This window comes from Camelus ferus, chromosome 15 (genome assembly GCF_009834535.1).
Source record: "Camelus ferus isolate YT-003-E chromosome 15, BCGSAC_Cfer_1.0, whole genome shotgun sequence".
Taxonomy (NCBI): Eukaryota; Metazoa; Chordata; class Mammalia; order Artiodactyla; family Camelidae; genus Camelus; species Camelus ferus.
In genome coordinates, this window is record NC_045710.1 from 36,541,793 (window position 1) to 36,567,115 (window position 25,323).

At 37.1% G+C, this 25,323-nt stretch overlaps 1 protein-coding gene across 30 annotated transcripts in view; it reads right to left on the minus strand.

The window, feature by feature from the left end:
• NRXN1 (neurexin 1) overlaps window positions 1–25,323 on the minus strand; it is a 1,021,444-nt gene that overhangs the window by 657,812 nt on the left and 338,309 nt on the right. The window contains exon 5 of one of the 30 annotated variants that reach the window (XM_032497538.1): window positions 6,245–6,304. The exons of the other annotated variants lie outside the window; for them this stretch is intronic. Within the exon in view, the coding sequence (XP_032353429.1) occupies window positions 6,279–6,304 (26 nt within the window). The 3' untranslated portion in view covers window positions 6,245–6,278. Of the gene's footprint in view, window positions 1–6,244; window positions 6,305–25,323 lie in introns of those variants that run through there. 30 annotated transcript variants of the gene reach the window in all.

Sequence of the window (25,323 nt, forward strand, 5' to 3'; positions counted from 1 at the left end):
GGATATTTTCAACAGACTTTCTGGTCCTACACATGCTGAGGTGGTAAAAGAATGTGTCTGATGAATTTGATTTCTCCCAAATTTCAGGTACTTTTCCATATAAATGAAATTCCTACAATACCGAAACATTTTAAGGGAAAGCTGGTATTACTTACTGTAAGTTTATATGAATTAACTCGGGAGTATGTTTATCTGAACAATGGGAGCATGGAAGAATAAATCGACAATGACTAGTGTTTTCCTCTGGATAGAACCCTTCGTGTGAAATTAGGACTCCTGGGTTCAGTTCCCCACCTGGGTTGGTGCTACACGCACATGGGCGAGGAAATGAGTCTGAGTTTACTTCAGCACCAATGGCTATAGTCATGCTGTCATGCCACACCTGCAGATTTCTTAAAAAATGAGGATCAGTAATATAATTATTACAGAATTATTATTATTATTTATTACATACTGATTCTTCCATAACCTCCCCACATCCCAGCTCTCAGAGTTGTGTTGAAAGCATCACAAATCAACATTGTCTAGCTCAGCATTTCTCAGACCAGGTTTCTCATCTGACCTCAATACTTTTTACTCAGGCCTCCCAAGGGTGGTACACAATTAGCACCTTTCTAGGTACATAGGAGAGAAGTTAGTTACTCTGTATTACAGAGTCCTTAAGACCTTATTCCCTTCCCAATACCAGCAGAGCTCTAGCGTAAGTGCAAACACACAGAATTTATCAGGGAGATTTTGGAAGTAGCTTACAGAATAGAAGGAATCACTGAACCACCACGTCTCAGAAAGAAAGGAGCAGGGGGAAGACCTAAGCTCCTCACAGCAGAGTTTTTGGTCTCCCGTGGGGTTGTATCACTCACGTAACTCAACAACAGTGAACCCCAGACTGAAAGTAATTCCATTCAAGTGCTCAGTTCCCCCAAAGGGGATGAAATTTGATTAGCTCAGTTTGCATTGGTCAGAAACATTTACTCCCAGTTAAGACTTCTATGATTGGAGCAGAGGGAACAGGCAGGCTTATAAACAGGGACATGCAGGGGGATCACCATGAGAGGGCGGCCTACTCACTGATTAACACTTGACATTGTCAACAAGTTGGTACTGGGATCTAATGTTAAAAGAACACCCTTCCTAGGATGTAAGATTATCACAATTTCCTTTTCAGTCTTAACTATAATATAAATTTATGTCTTAGGCTCCTTTAAAAAAAAAAAGAACATTGGCTTATTTGTGACTATTTTAATTGTGAAACTTTATCAGAAATCTCAATGAATCCCATATATGTAAATTTTGGACCTGGAAAAAGGAGACCCATAAAGGTTATGAGAGTTTCTCTGGCACCTATAGGCAGGCACAGGTGAAGCTGAGATGAGATACGGAGTCCCGAGACCAGCAGATCCCAAACAGGGCCTATTCTCAGAATCACCTGAGAAACCTTCAAAAATTATTGTACAACACAGCGAAAATAGCCAGTATTTTACAATAACAATAAATAAAAATAAATGGAGAATCACCCTTAAAACTGTGACTCACTAGGTTGTATACCTGAAACTTATATAACATTGTACATCAGCTATACCTCAATTAAAAAAAAAAGAGAGGAAAAAAAAGGCATGTTTCCAGCACCCATTCCCTTAAGTCCTACTTAATAAGATTGGAGTTGTGCTCCTGAGACGTTATTATCATTTTTTTACTTCCTAGTTATTTCCAATAACCAGTTTATCTTGAAACTCAACATACCTTTTTGTAAAGTATTAGGCCTTCCCGTCCCTTACTCCCCATGGAAAGAATCCACTTCCTAATAAACCACGAGCACAAAATGTACAATAAAATAGTGAAATATAAACAAAACAATCAAAAAGCAGAGCACATTCTCACTTTTTAGTTTGAAAGTAATTTGGTAAAAGAACATTCTGGCCAGACTGCATAACACCACCTCTTGAATCAGTAGCTCTAATTCACAATACATCCATTTACTTCTCACAGTGAGAGTTTGCTGGTCACAAGGATAAGACACATTTCCACATGTACCAGCTGTAAATGCTTTTTTTCCCCCTTTTCTACTTGTTGTGAATAAACCAAATAACTCTTTGAAACAAGTCTTTTCTTTCTAAAGATCATTGGCCTTGACACTATGTGGCAAGAATATGGGATATAATTTATATCCCATGCTTGAAATAAGTTGCCTCCACCCTATTACCCATACTACCTGCCTTTCTCATGAACAGTTTGTAGAACTACAAAAGTTAAAGAGAACTTCTCATTCAAGGTCTTTTGAAAATTTCTTCCCAGTTACCCAGGATTCATACACCACACATAAGCTTTGTACTTGCAATGCACTCTTCTACTTTTTATAGAAATAGGAATTGTTCTAAATTGATTTCATAAAAATAATGGTTTGCTACTCAAATTTGAAAAAGAAAAAAACACAATGATTTAATTCAACTTTTTCATTTCACAGATAACAAAAGTAAGGCCCAGGGAATTTAAGAGACTTGGCAAAAACCACTTAGCTTGCAAAAACCTCAGACTAGAATTTGGATCTCTGAATGAATCCTATGTTCTTTCTACTACATTCTACTACATGTCTAATGCTATTTTAGATAGATTTGAATGGACACCTTCACAGCTTCAGAGGGAAGAAAACATTCATTCTGAAGAATACAGGACAGTCTGGCTTTTTCATCATGACACTCAACTCTAATTTAATGTCTTTCTCAGAAACCTAGTTTTCATAACTCTTGAGACAAAATATGCAAAATTATAGCTTTATAGTTTTCATATCAACAGTTAATATTATTACTTTTCTCAGCATAATCTCAAAGTGAATTATCTCTACTACCTTACCATACTTGTACTAATTATGTTAAGCTTATCAACATCAAAATTTTAATTTTGCAGTTTATTTTGATTTATCGTATTATAATGAAAGCCTTTGACTTAAATGTTCAAATACTCCTTCTTAAAAACAGACAACACATTTTATTTTAAATTGATGTATTGCTCATGATGTGGAAAAAAATCTGTATCATTTTACAATAAAAATAAACATAAATTGAATATGTAACTATACTGACAAGAAGTAACTACTGGCTAATTAAGTGTATCAGGCTGAAGTGACTTAATAAAATGTTTAATGTTCACAGTGGTTCTCCACTTTGCATCCCGATGAAGTCACCTAAAGAGCCTTGGAAATGCCGATGCCTCAGTCCCAGCCCCTCACCTCAATATTCTTATTTAATTGGTCCAGTGCATGGCCTGGGCAGTGACATTTTCAGAAGTTTCTCAGGTGATTCGAACGTGCAGACATGGTGGAGAATCAAAGGTTTTAAAAAGACATGACCTATCCATTTAATGTGTAACAACTGTGCCTCTATTAATGTGCTAATTCAGTTATAGTAATGTGACAAAATGCTGTGGCTCTTTAAGCTATAATTTACACTTCAGGCATGACCTGCCTGTGTACAGTGTTGCTTTACACCGGCCTGCTACTTGAGTAATTAATAAGTAACTGGCATATTTTATCTCATAAAATGGGAACACAAGTGCATTTCTTCTTTCCCCTTCTATGTACATTATCAGACTGACCTTTGAAAGCGTCTGATTTTAAGTCACAGTTTACTTTAGATGGGTCCATCTTTATATAAAACCACATGAATTAATTTTCAACCCATTCAGATGCTGATATGACACTTCCCCTTCCTGAAGGAAATAACATCTAAGAAGCAATCTAGAGCTGCATCTTGCTACCAATCCAGGCAATCACATTTGCCCAAACACAGAGAAACCCCCACTTAGCTGAATTCAGTTGTTTTCAGTTTCTTTAAATTAAAAATTGTAGCCAATCTCCAAAACTCTCATTACACAAATAGAAAAGGTTTAAGCATTTCTGGAAAAAATTGAATGCAAACATGCAAAGGCAAACATTGTGTCTTGAACTGACGTGAACACTGCTCTTTCTCTGCTGGTCAGAATAAAACCTAAAGTTGATAAAAAGCCCGTGGAAACTAAAACCATGGCCATGAAAAGCAAGGATGTTCTAGTCTGAGGAGAAAGTCAGGGAAGGAAGTGCTGGGATAAACAGATAAAGAAAGACAGATGCAGAACAAGAGCTAGTCCTGAAACAGTTACTAAGAGCCGACACCCATCCGCCAGCAACTTCTCCTTGACAGGCCTGTCTCTCTTTAATAGGTTGACGTGTCTGTACACCACAGGCTGAAATTTTAAGTTTCTAAGCTCCTCTTCCTTCTTCTAATAGACAAATGCACAAAAGACTGATCTTTGCTTCTCTTGCTGCTCTACCTTAATAAACAGTCGGCTCAGGATTCTAACCACGCCACACTGCTGGCTAAAAGCCTCCTCACAAAAGCCTTTCACATAAATTCCTGCTTGTGTTTTCTTTCCATGTATTTCAATTTGAAGACAAAGAGTTTCTTCCCCATTTCCCCCATTTGCTGTTGCTTGTCTGACCCATTAAAAAGCACACTCTCTGAATGATACGAGGAGGGGAAGTGGCAGAGTGGGCAGGTGGGTCAGGATGGAGCATCGGCGACCCTGGCAGGCCTCGTGGTTCTCTTCACTGAAGCAAACCCTTTCTTCTTCCAGCTCAGATTCAAGGAAGGCACAGAAGCAGCCCGTCAGCTTTTCCTACTTCAGGTCAAAGTCCTTTTTTCACTTGGCATACAACCTAGACACATCAGAATTCTGTACAAAATGGAAAGTTTTGTGCTTCCAAGCAATTCACGTCCATCCTGTGGTCCTTGTGTTCTGTGGGCTGCCCTAGCAGATTTGAGACATCTCTTAAAGCAAAGTGGTTTGAAAGCTTTGAGGTTTTCTTGGCGACTGGGAAGAATAATTTGACTTCACTTGGAGTAAGATCATATTCAGCAGAAAAGATCTGCTGTGCTCAAGGTCACAGACCTTGGCTCTGTGGATATTCTGTTATTCAGCAGAATAACCACTCCAAGCCTTCAAAGCACTTTTGGATGCTGCTGCAGGTGTTGCCTGCAGAGATCTCCCTGACAGCCACTGAGTTCTTGCATCTGTGCGTCGCCTTCTCAATGCTATCTTGTTCTGCTCTCTGAAAACCACATTCCCTCTTTATACCTGTATACGCATGTATATGTATGCAATCCCCAAGACTGTCAAAGAAACACTTCCACGAATCAAGATCTGTATGTACATTTACAAAGGACTAAATAAACTTTCCAGGGGGAACAGATTTTTTTAAATTGGTGCATTTCAAAGCCTTAAATCTCAAGCATCATTTTAGAATGTGTTGTTTGCAAAATAAATCACAGAAGCCCCAAGGAAATAATTAAATCATTAATTAAAGAAACATATTAAAGACTTACTATGTGTCAGGCACTATATTAATTGTTATGAGGGAAACAATATTGAATTAGACAGAGATCTGTCTTATAAGATATCCAAAATGCAAGAAGGATACGAGGCATGTAATGGGCCAGGGGAATTTGTAAGAAGAGGATATTTCAAAAGTGTTGAGATACCTTTCATAAAGAAGGTAAAGCTTGGATGACATCTTGAAGGATGACAGATTTGAAATCTGGAGGATTTGCGGAATGGTACTCCAGGTGAGGGGGTGGAAATGGGTGAACATTTTGAAGTGAGAAGTCAAACAATTCAAGAAATTTGACTAGAACTAAGATGGTATGAAGGAGAAGAAGTGATGAGAGTGAGAGTTTGGTCAAGGCTGAATTGTAACAGGTTTTGATAAAGGGGGGGGGACATTCCTGATACCTTTATCAGGGATATCCAGCCGACAGTGAATCATGAATTACTGACCGGCACAAATTAAGGGACAACAGTTGCACCTCACACTTCTGCTGTGAATATTATTACTTTTTTTTTTTTTCCAGTTGAGGTCTTTTTTAATGAGATACAATTCAGGTACCATAAAATTTACCCCTTAAAGTATACATTTCACTGGTTTTTATCATATTTACAAAGTTGTGGATATATCATCATTATCTAATTCCAGAATATTTTTATCACCTCAAAAAGAAAATCCATGCTCCTTAGCAACCAGTCCTCGTTTCACCTCCCCCTACCCCAGCCCCTGGCAACCACCAACTTACTTTCTGTCCCTATGGTTCGCCTATTCTGTAGGCTTCTTACAAATGGAATCATATAACATGCAGCCTTCTGTACTGGGCTTCCTTCATTTGGCGTCATGCTTTCAGATTCATTCAGAACATCACTCTTTTAATATATTCCAAATAATATTTCATTGTATGAGTGTATCATATTTTATAATATTATACTTTTGAACAATGCAGTCCACCTAAAACAAAAGTAATGATTTCATTGTAAAAATAAGGAGAGTTAAGCATTTGGAAAGCTATCCAGGTTTAGTTCAGAAGGAGGGTGGAGACAGACGGACGTCCATCACTAGATACTTTATTCTTATTTCCTATCAAATAGACAAGCATTTGTGAGTAAAAAGCCCTCATGTAAAAAGGGTTTACTTTGCACTATCTGCCAAGGAGGATATTGGAAATGATTTGAAGAAGCAAAGCAAAGTTATAGTCTATTTAACTTTGAGATATATTCTAGTAAGTTGCATTAAACATGATTAAAGAACATTACAAAGAGCCTTTAGATTCTTTAAAACTACTATTTTGAACATATGTAAAATAATAGATACTCTTTAAAGATACTATGTGAATGCCAACTTTTCTTGTAGAATGAATTTAAGTGCAAATGAATACAGTGCCTAATACATTTTCTCTTGACTCTGTTCCCAGTGACGTGGTTACGAGCCCAGGCTCTAGAACCCCGATAGACAAGTCACCACTCCATCGCTCGCTAACTTTGTAATCGGGGGCAGATGGTTTAAATTCTCCAGTTCCTCCACTCTAAAACGTGGGTAAAAGTAATATTTACCCAGAGGTTAATGAGTCGATGCTTATAAAATTAACATAGTGTCTGGACACAAATGTCATCCAGTTTTCCTGGCACACAATTTTTGTTTGTTTGTTTTTTAATCTTATAAAACTAATTCCATCAGAATTTTACTTCGGGAAAAGCTGCTTTGATTTCTTGATTAGGAAAACATACCTTACGCCCAAAATTATCAAGATATTTTTCTCTCTTTTCCTGTAGTATTTCTATAATATGAAATCCCTTCATAGTTTATTTATATAAATGATATATGAGTGGTACCTAATTTTACTTTATTTCCCACATATACAGCCAGCTCTTTCAACACTATCTATTAAATATTGCTTCCTTTCTTCACAGTTTTTAAACACTACATTATCATACACTAAACTCCATACACACTCGATCCATTTCTCGATTTCATTTCCCCCACCACGTATCCGTTTGTCTGTTTCTGTGCCAGAACCAGACTGCTTTAATTATAGTCATTTCACAGCACGTTTTAATATCATGTTGGTAACCTACTCAAATGATTATCCTTCTCAAAAAAATTTTAGATGTTTATGCAAATTTATGCTTGCACATTAACTTCAGAATGAATTTATCAAGTCTCCAACCCCTCTCCCAAAATTAAGATTATGAGTTAAGTTGCCCTAAATCTATCATTTAGTTTAAAGCTTGAATCATCCTATCCAAGGACACATGGTTTGTTTTACCACTTATTTGGGCTCTGGTTTTTATCCTTCAGTAAAGTTATATTATTTTCTTTATGTAAATCTTACACAAGGCCAGTATTTTACAATGTTTGGATAAGCTTTTCATATTCCTAAAACCTTTATGCAGGTAAAAAATCCTAATGATTTAAACATTGACATTAATTTTATAAACACAAAGATTTTAGAGTAAATCCCATCAATACTTTTCCCTTGTCTCTTCAGCCTTCTGTTCTAATGTTGCTAAGTAACTGAATTGGTAAGAAAAATATTTATTCTTCACCTCTTTTATATCTTTCAGATATAAAAAATATCTTTTTCACTAGACATATATTCATATTGATAGCCAGCAAGCTATACTATTTTAAAATTCTATCTATGGAAAGGAATAATACCTATAAATTCCAGAAGAGACTATCAAAAGCAATAAATAACAACAACAACAACAATAATAATTCTGGAAAGAGACAAGCAGCCCCCAAATGGCTAATCTCCATGACCCTACAGACAGAAAGTAAGGACTAAACCATCCTAACAGATGGGTATCAACTTTAGTCTCATAAATGTATGGGATGGAATGAAATTTTCTTTACCAGCTCAGTGGAGGACATTCTTTCCTCTAAGTTCCATCCCTTTATTTAGTCTATCCTCCAGGTTGAAGGAAAATAATTCTTTGACATTACTCATCAGTAACAACCCTGAGGGACATAAAATTACACTGAAAGTGCAAATAGTCACCTTCTTTCTGCAATTTTGCTACTGAGGTCCAGCACTTAACACATTAACTCAGAAAATGAAAATGTTGCAATTTAAGCCAATTCAGGATGCTGGGGAGCATCTACAGGTTTGTTAAGTATAATTTTTCTTTTTAAAAGCATAGATACATAAATTTCTTGGTTTTTAATATTAAAACAACATGTCAAATACACGTACATTCCAAATGTGACCTGAAATAAATACTCAAAGCCACATTCCAGAAAGCAATATTTTTCTATCAGCTGTATATAAAAGTGTCTCTAATTTTCATTTCTAAGGAAAAATAAATTATACAGGAATTATTAAAAAATAACAAGGTGCCTCCTCTGGAATTAACAACATCTGCATCTCTTTACTGGGCTTGATTTTTCTTTATATATGGCATGAATCATTACATAAGTTATGAAATATTTCTTTCTTTATCTATTTATTTCCACTAGTCCCACTAAAGTGTGAGCTCCATGAGAGCAGGACATTTCAGTTGTTGTTGTCATGATGGTTGTCTACCACTGCATCTCAGGGACTGGGACAGCGCCCAGAACCTAGGAGACATTCAACAACCATCTGTTGACTGAATTATGCAGAATTACCTAATTTGCATGTTGCACATGGGCACAAGAACTAAAAACCAACCATATAAGCTATTTTGAAATCTAAATGGAACTTTCTATCATTATTCTCTATGACCTTTTTAAGCTTTATTTTGCCTAAAATTAAAAATAAAATTTGATTATAGAGCTAAAGGAAAGCTACTATTTGAATGTGAGATCAGGAATGATTTATATTTACATGACTATCTAAGGAGGGAAGACTTATCACACATTAAATACTAATCTCACATTACAAATCACACATTAAACTAGTCATTCAATTGTATTTGTACAAAGTGCCACCCAGGAAGGAAGACTGAAATGTGCCTTGAAGAAAGATACTCAACTGGCACTTGGGAAGGGATTCCCTGAAGAGGAACATTTCAGTTGCTGGGACCTGAAGAAAGAGTATGAGTTAAGGCAGGTGGAAATGGCAAAGAGCATTCTAGATGTCTACGGAGATATCTAGAAAGTTCTGAGGTCAGAAGAGCTTGGCAAATTCTAGAAACTATGAGAATGGAGACGTACCAGAAAAGAATCAGGACAAAAACAGGTGGCAGGCAGCTATTTTGATGGCAGACTTTCTTCTCACACTGAAATTAGCCAGCTGGAGTCCTTGGAACTTTCCTGAACTTTCCTGCAACCAGAAGCACTGTGTCCCAGCCAGATGCTGCATCAGTAACAAGTTAAAGGCAGGGAATACTTTGAAATTGGCCAATTTGTTTAGTGACGAGGGTGACTCCTAGCTGATAAAGAAAATGGCATTTTGTATTCAGAAAGTTTGAAATTCCTTAGATGGCTTTCCAAATTTCATAAGCACACTGTGATATGTGAGATCAAACTAAGGAGAGCCAGCTCTTTGGCTGCAGATCTGAGATCTTTCCAGGGGAGGACAAAAGGGAGCCAAACCTCAACCATCTCTTTTCACACTAGTGACACAAACTAGGTTCAACTGCTCAACGAGGAAAATCTCAGTGTTCTTATTATTCCTCAAATGCCGTAATTGTTTCTGACTCTATACTTTTATTTTCCTTTCTTTCTCTGACCTGTTCCACTAGCCACATATTTCTAGAATCACCTCAAGTCCTACCACAAGAATCCTTCCTTATTTGAGTCATTCCTCCTCTGACCTCTTCTAGTATGTTACACCCTTTATTACATGATTTTTTTCCTCATACGATCCCTGAGGTGAAGAGGAGGGAAAGGACAGGAGAGACGCAGAAAGGTAGAAAGACAATGATGTGAATATAGAGTATTTCTTTATCAAAAGAAAATTTCAAATGAGGATGTAGAAGACCAATTCAAGGTCAAGCATTACATTCTTTGGGAGAATGTTATTCCATCTGGACATCCTGTTTTAATATTTCTCTACAAAATATCTATGCAATGGGAAGTCTTCTCAAATAATTACTTGCTAAACAAGTCATGTCTATCAAACACATCTCAATTTTAGACATGTTTGCTTAGGTCATTTTCTGGAGATTATCCTAAAGAAGAAAAAAAGTGGAAACTTGTAGGTAGTAGTCCAGAGTAAAAAACAAATTATTTCACTTATTAGCCAGTTTGGAGAGCCTCATATTTCTTGTTGTAGGTGTTCAGAATACATATGTAAGGTATAAAGCTTTTAACATTGTTAAAACCAGTCCAGAAAAATTTCTTGGCCCTCCAACAGAAAAATAGGTAAAGAAAATGAATAAATACTCCATGAAATTAAAAATTAATGATCAATAAATCTATTAAAATTATAAACTTTATAAGTATTCAAAAATGCACAGAAAAACAAAATAGAAATGGCTTTGTGTTTAACATACAACATTTAATCCTGGTTGGGTGTGATAAAACAAGCACTCCATATCCTAAATAGTGGAAATGCAAAGTGGTACAAACCATGGGGAACATACACTGGTAATTTATTTAAAGACTCAAAGAAGAGTTCTACCCTTATCCTAATCATTGTGCTCCTAAATAACACATCTGAGAAAAAAAAATCAGAAACATAAACAAAAGTTTGTATACTAGATGCCCATTACAGCCCTAAAATTCAGGAAAAATTATAAACAATTAAAATATCCAATTATTGAAAGATGTTAACAAAATTTATGAAAGAAAATTAGGATGGAAGACTTTGAGTCATTAAGAATCATGTTTCAGATTCTAAAGATGGCAGAAGATACTCTGCACATAAAACTAAACAAAATAAAGCTGACACAAATTGTATTATAAACTGTATGACTATAATTACATTGTGTGTATATATATATATATGATATACATACATATAAAGGCATTTCTGAAAGAAAATACACTAGGAATGTTACCATTTCTGTTTTATAAAAAAGTGTGGGTTTTTTTTCTTTAAATCTTTTTATAGCTTCCAAATTTTCTATAATGAGCATTTTTTAAAACCAGGAAAGTTAATAATATTAAATGATTAATTTAGACTCATTTTGCCATGTGCATGAATTATTCTACATAAATAGCTCCCTTTTACAAGTCAAGCCAAAGAGATGCCAAACCATATTGGGTTCTGCAGAGACTCAATTGCCAACAATGACATAATAGAAAACCTCCTACAGAGACCCTCTCCTCTTTCACACAACGCTGTATTTTTTTTTTTTAACAATGTTTAACAGTTGGAAATGCTGAGAAGCTACAGATGAGATCATTAGTGGGATGTATTTTCTCCATCGTGCTTTTGTCAGGGAAAATCCTTTGGCAGAGAGATAACTATTTAGGAGTTATGCTTTTACCCAGGCTGCCAAAATTTAAAGCAGAGTATATAAAACATGCATTTGTAAGCATCCTCCTCTATCACATGGGATTCACTTTGGCTATCACACTGATAAAGATCATTCATCCTGGACTTGTCCTCTGCTTGACCCTGTATTTAAAGGGTGTGAGAGACTGCAAGACACCAAGTGATCTGGACCTCAAAAGGTGGCGCCTGAGCAACCCCTTCTAAAATTCCCCAGAAATACCGGAAAGATAGGTCGATGGCAATTTACAATCCTTTATGGTTGGCAATTCAAGTATACTCCAACTGTACCTAACCAACATACTTAACAGACCAACAAAGCTCATGAAAACTCCCCATGGACTTGGGTTCATCAAACAGCCTGCCTTCGCTCCTACTCATTTCCACTGTAACCTATCCATGCTGAAGTGAGAAGCCAAGGACTTGTTTAAACAAACCAATCCACTTGCCTATGGGATCTTGGGCCCTGATCTCTGTAACCCACCTTTGCCTTGGGTGGCTGAGACCATCTTCTCCAGGGCTGCTCACTCTTGTACAAATGTATATCCATGTGCATCCTCACAACTCATGGGCCTTGAGTATTCCTTGCCAGTCTATTGAAGGTTTCCCTTCCTCAAATCCCAAAACCTTTGGGCTGGGTCAGGTTTTCCCTGTAATGAATTCAGCTTAATTTAACACCCATTCTGTCTGAAAGTCTTTATTTTTCCTTTATCCACCTATAAAACTGACGAATAATTAAAGTGTATTCAAATTTTGGATAATTTGAATTGCATATGAATGGGGGGTCTTCTTTCAAGGGAAAAAACACAAAATTAGGTACGTACACAAAGAAATCAGAACTGATTTCTGAATATGCCAGATCTTTTTCTTCTGAGGTTTCTTTAGGTATTTACTGAAACTTTAACGTAGAAATACTTCCAGATTACAATTTGGTTTCCTCTCTTTGCAAACGATATTTTACAACTCCTAAAACTTCATAGAAGCAGATGCAACTGAGGAGTGCTGAATTTTAAGGTAAGAGAGTTAAATTAGAAATTTCTGTTTACAGAAATCTGCTCATTCATTTACTTGATAGATTGGTTTTGTTTTTTTCCGTGTCAGACTTTCCTGGGGATGGCGGGGGGCGGGATCTGCTTCTACTTCTGCTTCAGCCAATGATGTTGTGCTTTTGGCTAAGTTATTTAAATGTCTTAAATCATGTCCAATGGGACTACTAATACACACTGCATTACCTGATTCATAGGAAGAATAAGTGCAATCAAAGTAAAATGGATTAATATACTACTATCTGAAATTCTTATACTAGAAGATAATTCTTTCAGGGCAAGGCTTTTTATTGACTCCCTAGAACTCTTCCAGACATACAATATAGATTTCTCTGATTAGGGACTTATTTGTTTGATGGAAGGTCATCCCTGCCCTTGCTCTGTCCCCAAAATGAAGAAAAGTGAATCAGCTGTGGTCAACTACCTTCTCTCTGTCTAACAACCAAAAGTGGTCTAAATCCATTTTAAAATAAAGAGGACACTTGCAACATTTATATTTATCCTGCAGCTGTTCCTGTCTCCCAGTTTTACCAATTCCAGTCAGAAATGCTCTTCTTCCTGAGGAATCTGAAGGACTGCCTCAATTGTGCACTGTCCGCAGGGTGTGTGGATGTGACATACAGAACACGCCATTTTATATAAGGGGCATGAGCATCTACAGATTTTGGTATCCACAAGGGGTCCTGGAACCAATCCTGCATGGATACCAAGGGACAGCTATAAATATCTACTGTGATAATTACTGAGAACATTGGTTTTATTTAAGCTATTTTGTAAAGGAGTTAGGAAAGTGGTTCTAACAAAAGAAAATATCCTGAGTGTGAGGCCCCTGCTTTGTGATACCAGATCTTCTTGTCATTGCTTTATATACATAAAAAGCATATGTATATAAGGTAAAATATGATTTCAGTGAGAGCACGCAGTGCACGGCACCTGAGGTCGTGTGATAACACAGCACACTTTTTTGTGCAGATGTCAACACGGTTCTCAAAGGAAGGTTCACTTTCCGGTTCTATGCTCTTTTCCTGTGGATCCTTACAACAACCTGCTCGGAAATTTAAACATCAAATTGAAGTGCTTCCAAACAATTACTATGACAGCAAACACACCAATAAACATATAGGCGGCAGCCCAGTATTTTACCCATCTTTAATGTCAGGTTGCTTTTTCACTCCAGAGGTCAGGAAAACAAACTCTGTGTAAGCTCATTATATGCATACCCAAGCAAGCAGAAAAACAGGCGCCTCTCCAAATGCCAGACAATGAAACCTAGGAGTCTTCTTTGCACCTCACTGTAATTCAGGTGATAAAACACTTGCTAATACAAGCTATTAAAACAAACCAACAAACAGAAACCAGTCTCTCGTAGTCTATTTTAAAAAACCCTCACTGTGTTCTTAACTGTTGACTTTTAAAATAAAAATGTCAGTCAAGAAGTACAAAGTTATCTCAAGCACTAACTTAAAATTTTAATATCCTGAATATTCGAAGATCAAAAAGAAGTATAAGAATAAGTAATGGGCAACTCATGTCAACTAACACTTTGGAATTAATTTTTAAGTGGTAGAAAAACTGCACAATAGGAGCCCGTTTTTCTATGGTTTCTGGTATCTAGTGAATTACATTATAGTAAACTTTATTGCCTGGATCTCAAAATACATCTTTTAACCACAGCTGGTTTCAATAACTGGTAAGAAACTAATTAATATCCATAATAATGATCCCCAAACACTCTCATTCCTGGGAATTAGATCATGGTAAAAGTAAGTAATTCTGCATTTTATTATTAGGCTTATTTTATTTTTAATTCATTTGAAGTGAGTGATCTCCACGTTGTGCATGGACATAGGAATTCTCTCCTGTAGAGAATACCTCTGACCATGTTAGAAAATAATAGTTGACTCTTCACCAATAAGAACTTTTCTGAAGGAAAACCATCTCTATGATATGAAGTAGAGAACGTGAACCTGCTGACAAACATGTTCTCTTCCATTCCCCCTCCTTCCGTAACCCCCTCCTTCTTTCTTCCGTCACTCACAGTGATAGGATTAGTAGGGTTTATGGTGGGGCTTTGGAACATTAAATAAACAAGGACAATTTTCTGGTCCTAATTAACTCCTGTTTTTTTTTTTTAATTAAAAAAAATTTTTTTACAGGGAAATATATACAAGATCTTGTGGTAGCTCACAGCAAAAAAAATGGGACAATGAATATATGTATGTTCATGTATAACTGAAAAATTGTGCTCTACACTGGAAATTGACACAACATTGTAAAATGACTATAACTCAATAAAAAAATGTTTAAAAAAATTTTTCAATCTCTTTTTTTTTTAATGGGGGTACTGGGGATGGAACCCAGGACCTCATACATGCTAAGCAAGCTCTCTACTACTGAGCTGTACTCACTCACCCCATTAACCTCTGTTAAAACAAGCCCTACACAGCAATAGTCTACCCAGAGTTGAACTGAAACAACAAACCCTAACAGTCTATGCGTAATAAACCCCATTAAAATGAGCAGATTATTAATGTAGGATCATTATGCGTTGTTTCGTGGCGAGAGGTCAAGTATTGCAGCCTAAAGTAATGGAGGGTTTTTCTGAAGACACTTCTGGGCTGGGCTATCAGTTGAAAGACTTCCCTGGTATGTTGCTATCCTTGACCTCCAGGTTTCTAGATTCACGGTTTTGCCTCATTTGAATCTTTAACAAAATGTTTAATGGATTTTTTGAGGTATCATTTACACATCATAAATTCATTCATTTTAAATGTACAATCCAGCAAGTTTGGGGAAATTTACAATATTGTGCAACCACCACCACAACCTAATTTCCACATTTCCATTGCACCAAGAAAGAAACCTTGTGCCCACCTGCAGTTACTCCCTGTTCCAGCCCCCAGGCCAGCCCTGGCAACCACTAATCTTTTTGTCTCCATCGATTTGCTTTTTCTGGACAGCTAATAGGGCATCGTATTAATGCATGGGCATTTGTGTCTGACTTCTTTCACTCAGTGTAAAGTTTCTGAGGTCGATTCATGTTGTAGCAGGTAGCATGTGGAACACAATACTAGTCCATTGAATGGAAATATTACATTCTTGCTTATCTATCTCCCAGTTGATGGGCATTTGACTTGCTTCTACTTTTTTGTATTATAAATAATGCTGCTATGCTTTAAACATCTATGTACTAGTTTTTGTGTGGCCATATTTTTATTTCTCTTGGGTAGGTACCCAGGAGCAGAATTACCGAGTCATACGTTAAATCTATGTTTGACATGTTAAGAAAGTGCCAGTTTTCCAAAGTTTCACATTACCACCAGTAATGTGTGAGGGTTCCCATTTCTCATCTTCACCGATACTTGTTATAATGTGTCTTTCTGATTACTGCCATCTTAGTAGATATATCTCACTGTGGCTTTAATTTGCATTTTCCTGCTGGCTTATCATTGTGACCATCTCTCATTTGCATCTGACTGTTCTTTCTCTTTTCTTTATTTTACTTCCTCTTTTTTTTTTTTTATTGTTCTTTGATGTTTTTATGTCCCCTTTTTTCTTTGCACCCATTTCCTCTTGTTGATTCCCACTCACATTTAATGAACTCCCACATCTAAAAGCCTGCAGCTTACGGCTTATTCTCAATCTATATATCTCCATGAAGTTGATGAGGTCACATTTCTGTTTGGAAAAGAGGCAGAGAAGCCGAGTTTGAAATTTACACATAAATAATATAAAGAAGTTCAAATTTGCTTTGATTTTTATAATAAACACTCAAAGTATTAGTATTCCACATTTGGATTTTAAGCAAATTTGTTGACTACATGATCATACTGTCCTTCCCCATGCGTTGTGGATAGTGTAACATTCATTTGGCTGGAAACACTTTCAGTCTAGCACCCAGCTGTCGTCTCTATCCCCTCCACCTGCCTCTTTGTTTCCTTCCTTTGTCGTTTGTGACATTATGGCTGCAGCTGAGGTACACAAGTAGGCCCCCACTATCTCCTCCTCCCTTTCTTCCCTTCTGGCTTTTTCATCTTCCTGTCTAATCAGTAGCCACTGGGTGACTCTACACAAAGGTTCAAATGATGCTTAGACAAAAAATTATTGTCCATTTCACACTGTGCAACTCAGTGAACACGGGGAAACAGGAGAACAAAGCAAGATACAAAAGAGCAAGAAAGGTCAAATTAAGTTCTTGCAACCTGGGGAAAACATGCCAGGTCTTAATATAAAATAGAAAATTTAGAAAACTGGGATTGTTTGATGTGTGGTGGCTTGGCCAATTTAAGAAAAGCAATTAACTGAATATGACCAAGTTGTAAACTGGATTGATTAGTTTTATTCATATTTTTCCTCTGGAAAGTAGCAAGCATTGTGAAAAGATATAGCTCTCATCCCCCTCTTTATTTTTCTTCTATTCCCCTCTTTTTCTCTTTCAGAAGAAAATAATAATAATCCTTTTTTCAGGCATTAATAAAGAATCAAGAAGGACTTCATTTGATGCATTTTTATCTGCCTTTCAAGCAACTCTTTCCATATACCAAAGCAATAGCTTCTGGAACCCAGATTTGTTCTAGCCTATAACTTAGAGATGAGAGTATATGCTTTTCTATCAGGATGTGTGTAGAGAAGTTCTGATAAATAAAATCTGAACCAGTCCAGCCTGATAAGGTTGCAGTGCTTGTTTGGATGCAAAATGACATTTAAACTGAACTGAAAAATATTTGCTAATAGCTAAAACGCTTTGCTGGTATGACTAAGGTTAAGAGCTACATCTTGGCATCTTGCTGAGAACAAAATACCTGTGAATGGCGAATAGTTTTGTGTTTGTTTTTGTTTTAGGAGAGCAGAGGAAAGAGAAGACAGAAGCAAACTAGGGACTTTGGGACTTGGTAAGCTAAAGCATCGTCACCCAACTACTCAGCACATAAATATGGCTGATCTATATCATTTTAGCTTTGCAGTAGTATATATTGACCCTTCTTTTTTGATAGTACATGTCTTAGACAAGGAAAAATACTCAAGAATAGGAGATCAGGAAGAAGAAAGAAAACTAATTCTTAGACCAGCGATTATTTAAGGGTAAATTGACATACAAATGTGGAGAAATTAAACTGGAACCACTTTTCAATCTAATTACCAATACAAAGAAATGGGAAGGTATTGATCTCTAGGCTTCAGAAAGCTTGGGTAAAATCATTACAAATCTGTCAGCTCTACTGTCAAAATAAATCCAGAAACTAAACACTTCTCATTTTTACTGCTGTCACCCTCGTTTGAATCATCAGTCTCTCCTGAATTTCTGAAATAACCCCCAAACTGGTGACCTGAGTCTACTCTTCCCTGCCCCACCTCCTCCAACCCCCGTAAGAAATCAAAATGATCCCTTTAAAACTGAAAGTTGAATTATGTCACTCTTTGGCTCAAATCCCATCCATGAGAAATTAAGCAGCGGTTCTGAATTAGAAGCAGAAGAGGTGTTAATTGAAAGGGTAAGTAGCACCTGTATTCTAAAGAGCAGCTCGATTTGTACCAGAACAGCGGCAGCCAGAAGTCATAAAAATGATCTGACAAAGTCATCAGGTGAGGATCAAATAAATAAAATAAATATTAAGAAAAGCAGGAGTTAATAAAGTTCTGAAAGTATCCATTTTTCTCCACTGAATATAGATTTGGCTCCATTTTAGGTTTTGAGGTTTGCCAGTGGAAAGTGAAATTCATTGACCACGTAAGTAAATATTCCTTTTATTTACGAATGCATGGTTAAATGTACTCAGTAGCCTACCCTGCTTCTCTTGGCTATTCATACCTGATGGGACAGGACTTCTCTGTATTTGTACCCTAATCAGCATTAATCACTTGATCGACGATCTACCCTACACCCCCCAGGCCCCCACTATTCCATCCAAGCTCAGGGGCTACTTGAGCAAAGTAATAATCTGCAAAGAAAAAAAAAAAAATTCTCAGCAAGAACATCATCTCACTCACACTTGAGAGAAAATATCTTCATTATGAGATGCCACTATTGAAATTAATTCATTCGTTAAAAAAATAATAAGGCGACCTTAGAGCATTTGTTCTTTTTTTGGAAAATAAAGAAATGAAATAGTAGAGAAATTACTAATACACATCCAGAAATAAGCACTATTAGTATCGTATGATAGCTTTGTATCTTGTCAACCCGCCGAACATGACATAGGGCAGTTCCTTATCTCATTAAAATCTTCAGAAACATTAAAATAAACAACAGACCCCCCCTTGCAGCTTCCCATCTCTCTGAATAAAAGACAAAGTCCTTAGAGTGGCCTCTAACTACACGATCGGAAGGTGCCCTTACACCTGGGAGCTCATCTTCACCACCACCCAGGCCCCAGTCGTGCTCCAGGCACAACCAACCAACCCACCGACTCTTTAACAAGCCAGACAGCTCCTAGACCCCACCTTCCAAGGGCTCTTTGCTCTGCCGGGTACACCCTTCTAGATTTCCCTTTCACTTGCTCCCTCACCTCCTTCTAGTCTTGGTTCCAATATCACCCACACTTTGCTTTCCCTTGCCCTGCTCTGTTTTTCTCCATTACACTCACTAATACTTTCTAACTTAATACATAATTATTTCTGCTTTATTATTTATTGTCAATCTCCCACAGTGGAATGCAAGGGACGCAGGCTGGGGATCTTTGTTTTGGGTGTACTCAGTGGCCTCCCCAGGGACTAGAGGGAAGCCACACTCATGATCAGCAGTTCTTAAATGATCAGTGTCTCTCCTGCTCTTCGAGAAGTGGTGGGTGTCTCCCACTGACTAGGGCTTAGTCTGGACTGGAGGATAGACGTGAGATAAGAGTTCTGCGTTCTGCCCTCAAAAAGACAAAAAAAAGAAATTGAATATCTTTTTTAACTCTTCTACACTTGAAATTCTCATCTTCCTTTAAATCACAAGGATAATCTGTTGACACTTACAACAGCTCCGAGCTATTATTATCCCCAATTGAGAGAGAAAGAAAGAGGCTGTAGAGTTTATTGAAGCCCTGAGTGGCAGAACCAGGACTAGTAAACCATGTTACTGGATTTCCTCTTTTATGTAGTCGCAAGGAACTGCAGCCACGTCTCAGATGACAGTAAATTAGCAAGTAGACGGGAGTCCCCTTCTCCACCTTCAAGAGAGGCGTTTGACCTGTGTAATTAGCTTCTGAATAAAGATACACGAATGACTAAGTATTCCACTGGTATGCTTTCAGCACATCTCAGTCTTTTGTTTCTGTTGTTGATTGCCTTTGTTTTGGTTCAGTGTGCAGGTGCTTAACCAGAATCTTTATTTTACTTAATTTTATCCTGTAATATAAACCCTGCATTTGCATGGCCCCATCCCAGGGTCCAGAAAGCATTCACACCTTAGCTATTTGATTCAAGTTCAAAAAGCCAAAGAAGAGGTAAAAGTGGTTGGGTGTATCTTCACTTCAGACAGAAGAATGACCTAACTTCCCAGTAATCCTCAAACCAGGACACAAATGCAGATCTTTTAAGTACAAACCCAAAGTTCTTAACGTCCTGAAAATGCATTCACTGTTTTTGTTTTTTGGAAGGCACAATTATGTTAATGAGAAGAAAAGTTATCTAAATTATTCTTACTGAAAATGTCTTCTGGAAATATAAATGTCACTTATGCACTCCACTTCCATCTCCTGGCAGTTCTTCTGCCAGCATCATTCGCTAACATCGGTTCTTTGCAAGTTCCTTCCCACTCCTTTCCCTGTTGTCCCCACAGCCTCATCACCTTTCTGTTTTTTGAACCTCTGCTGCTACTCTTCCTCTGCCACCCTCAATATCTTGGTGGCACGTCGTCACATTCCAGGTCCAGAGTTAACACCACCTCCTCTTTAGTCACACTAGTAGAAGAGCTTCCTTTTATCCCCTCAATATTCATGTGCTGCCCAATTTTGAAAACGTCTCTTCTTTTTTTTTTTTTTTTAAGAATTGTGTAAACTTTCGGGGAGCACAATGTCTAATTTCATACTATCCAAAACACATCACAGCATAATCCTTACAATGGTGCCTTTTACACTGTAGGCAAGCAATAGATAACTGGAGAATGAACCACGAGCTCAAAAGACAGCTTCAGGGAGATTATGAGAGAAGGTGAAGGCAGAAAGCATCTGCTTGCCTCTCCTGCACTCTGCTCCAGCCCTCCTGGCCTTTGCCCCGGCCTCCATTTCTCTCACCACTTACATGTCACACACAAATAGGATGGCTTGAGCTATGACTCTGTGGTTCTATCAAGAAAGGCAAATGCGATGCATCAGTAAACACATTGCTTCAAGGTTCCATTGCATGGTAAATGGGTATATAAGCAATTGTTCTTTTGCGATGCATACTTTTTGATGCAGTAAACTATTTTTCACTTTGCCAGACACTGCTTATTACATTTCCCATTACAAAGGACTTCATTATGTTTAATATGAATAGTTTCTCCAGCATTTTTATTTGATAGGACTATTATCTGACCCATTTTATTTGGATGTAGAGGATAATAAATGTTAATTCTAAAAAAAAGTAAGTTTTTCATCCAAGAACCTTAAAAATCTTTTTTGGGGAGGGTGTATACAGTTATACAGTCTGAGGATAAGCTGATAAATGGAATAAATCTTACTTAAAAATCATTTTGTGACATAAATTATTGAGGATTTTGTAATTTTAAAAGGACTTAGAAATCTTTTAAAATTTAAGAATCAAAGATACCTCTATAAATATGAAACTTATTTAGGTATATATTTTTGTACATTAGAAATTATATAGTCATTTTTTTTCTTAACAAAAGTTAGTGCTTTATTCTTTATTCAATAGGAATTATGTCTTTCATTCTTTTTCTTTGGTTTTTCTGAATCCACAACTTTAACAAATCTGCAACAGGATTTCCCCCTCTGAAATTTAGTCAATGCCTTGATTAACAGCCTACAATCATTACCATCATTTATACTTGATTTTGCTTTGATTTCACCTTAAATTAAATTTCTATTTTAATAAGATCAGAGGTTTTAAAGACACAATGAACCTATAATGTACTTTTATATTAAAGAAAATAATTATCAGTAAGAATGCTCCACCAGGACTAGAGTTTTTGTCCATTTTATTCATTGATTTATCTCAGCATCTAGAAGAGCGCCTGGTATATACAGGATGCTCAACAAATATATCAACTGAATGATACACTCCTAACAGGATGCTCAACAAATATATCAACTGAATGATACACTCCTAACACCTGCACTTTACCCTCCTTGGAGAGGTGAAAGGTCAGGAGAGCCTCGGAGAACCAGGTACTATGTTTAGTAGTTTGCATACATCATCTTCCTTAACTATCACAAATATTCATTGTGGTAGGTACTGTTATCACTATTTCACCAATGAGGGAACAGAGGCATTAAAAAATTAAGGTGATCATTCAAGATGACAGAGCTAATAAATTGCCAAGTCAGGATCAAAGCCTTAATGTCTGTTTGTCTGCAAATTCTGGCCTCTGAATGTTGCCATGTTGCTTTCCTTCACCCAAAAGCATTACAACTAGAAGGAACATCAAATACTCCTCCATCCTCACATTGTGTAAGAATATTGAGACTGACCTGTCCAATGACTTGCATGGATCTCTGTAAGTCAGTGCCACAACTAACTCATATCCTAGTACTACTGACTTGTTTGGATTTTTACAAGAGTAGGGTCCTCCCACTTTGAACATCAAAATCCACCTGGAAAGAAGAAGAGACACAGTGCAAGGGTAATGTGTAACCTGCAGTTAGAATAGGTGAGAGGCTTGGCAATGTAAGCAGGACCCTTGGCCACTGTTTTACATCAATGTGAACATCTGGTATTTGACTCCACAGGAAGCAGGCCAATACCATCTATCTCGCTGGCTGTTTCTAACTGGCACTGAGGGTCTTCCAAAATACTGCAGCAGGAACTCTTAGAACCTCAGAAAGTCCATGCATCAATATAGGTAACCAAAATGAATGATGTCTCATAGGTACTAGGCACTGGTCCATACAGAGATAAAGATATAAAATCAACAAGTTAGGGGATCTAATGTACATCATGGTGACTGCAGCTAACAATACTGTCTTGTATACTTGAAATTTGCTAGCACAGTAGACCTTAAGCATTTTCATTACACACGAAAAAGGTAACTATGTGAGATAATGGATAACAGTAATTACCTTGATTAAATCACTTCACAATGGATGCAGTCAAATCCAATCATTTTATACACCTTAACCACATACAATTTTATTTGCCAATTATACCTCAATAAAGCTGGAGGGAAAAAAAAAAGAAAACAAAGTTTTTGACCTTAAAAAGTTCAAAATCATCCAGAGTGCGTGTGCATGCATGTTTGTCTTAAAATAATGTTTGAAAGGTTCTTTATGTAGTATGAAATCATGATGAGTGTGATTATCAAGTGTTTGGTACTCATCTGTGCCAATATCCATGCTAGTAATTTTACTATCCACATTTTACAGATAAATTGAGTTTTAGAGACATCAGGTGATGGCTTAAGTTCCTTCATCAAATCAGTTGCAAATTCATGCATCTCAGATCACTTTGATAAGAAGGACAAAGCTCCTAACCCATCAGGGAAGAGGAGGTTTGTTCCGATGAGGATTCACAGAAGAACTAATAATGAAATACGTCTTTGACCCTATTTTTGATTTGTACTGTTGTCCAGACTCCCTCCTCATCCTAGCCTCAGTTTAACAAGGACTGCCTGAGTCTAAAAACAAATTAAGTGCAATGCATGAATTTCTCTTTCCTATTTCAGAAACTAGTTTCATTCCATTTAGCAAATGTAAATAGTGCTTTGCTCAATCACATGGCTCAACTATAGCTTACTCTTAATAGCCTCCACTTTTCCTTGCTTGTGCCTTTAAGGTTCCCAGTAATTACCCATCGGCTGTTTAGACACATCGCCCTAGAGGCTGGTTTGGCCTTTTATTTTTCACATTAGGAAAATTCTACAGCACAGTAACATGAGTGACAGGACCAGTATGCCTTCGTACAATGACTAGGTGATACAGAGCAGGGGTTTTCCTTCCTTCTGACATGACTTTGCATTTTCATAGCCTTTAGAACCCAAATAGCATCATTCCTTCTTCTAATGCATCATCTGAAGACCATCCCAGATACTTTAATATTAATTAAAAAACGAGTTTCTTGACATGCAAACACTGTTGGAGCTGCCTCTCCCCAGGCAGGCCCGTTATTATATTCATGAAGTGCTTCCTGAAGGCTTCTCAGACTTGCAGAGACGAGGAAAGGAATTGTTTGGTCTGTCCATCACTGCAATTCCTCCTAATTGTTACTTGCATTATTCCTTAAGGCTTTCACTCCCTACAGATTCTGTGACAGTACTAATACTATAATATACACAGTAGATATTTTTTGAGTGTCTGAGGGTGCCACGTATAAAATCTATTTCAATCCCTCCCAACAGGCACTGTAATGCCACAAACTAAACAGTCCTTACCACAGCTTGCATAAGTTAGGAAAGTCTATCACCTGCAAGGAAAAGCTGCTGGTTCTATTTTGCCTTCATTATTTTGAACACCACACCTGCCCTGCTATATTCAGGGTTAGATCTTTGCACAGGCAGAGTTAGTGGCCACCTACACAGTAGTATTTGAGACACACAGAAATGATCATCTTGTTACAAACATATCCCCGTTGGGTGTCCTGCTTTCTGAATCTATGCATCTAAAAGTCTCAGTGACATTGATCTCTGGGAAAAAGACTGCTATTTAAATGCAAGAAATGTATTTTGTTCATTTATTTTATCAATTCACTCTTTAATAAAGAAGGATTTAAGGATCTCTCATTATGGGTCAGGCACTGTGCTTAGAGGCTAGGAATACAACGGTGAATGAACAAACAGATCCTCTCGGAACTTACGACCTACTGCAGTAGAAAGATGACAAACACAGTTACACACAGCTAACAATTATTTAAATAATTTTAAAATGCTAAAGAAATCTTGAAATTCCGTGAAAATACCATTTACATTTTACATTTTCCCATGAGAATGCATGTCTCTTCTCTCTCTTAAAAAAGAAAATAATTAAGATACAAACTAAAGAATGGCACACTTCCCTCTTCAAAGAAACCTGCATAAGCCATCAAACCAAAAATATGTATCCCAGACCACTAGCTTAGAGACGGACTCTTGAGAATTCAAAGCTTAAGAAATTCTACAATAAGGTGTGTGTGAAGGGGAGAGGTGGACAGGCACTGGGCTTTAATTCTCTTCACTAGTGGTAAAAACATTTACTCCAATTTTGGCCTCAGAATCACCATATGGAACCAGAGGCAAAGCACTTGGTTCTTTTGCAAGATTTAACAGGGAAATGTCTGTAGTTACTTATGGCTTGCACAATGTCCTTCAGTGTCAGGGCGTAGAGAAACTAGCCATCTCATCTCAACCAGAAAGTGTCTTGAGTTTAGAAACCAAATCACATACTTTGACATTTCCTCTAAGCTGAGATAAAGCTTTAGGGTCACATAATACAAAACAGAGTTGATAG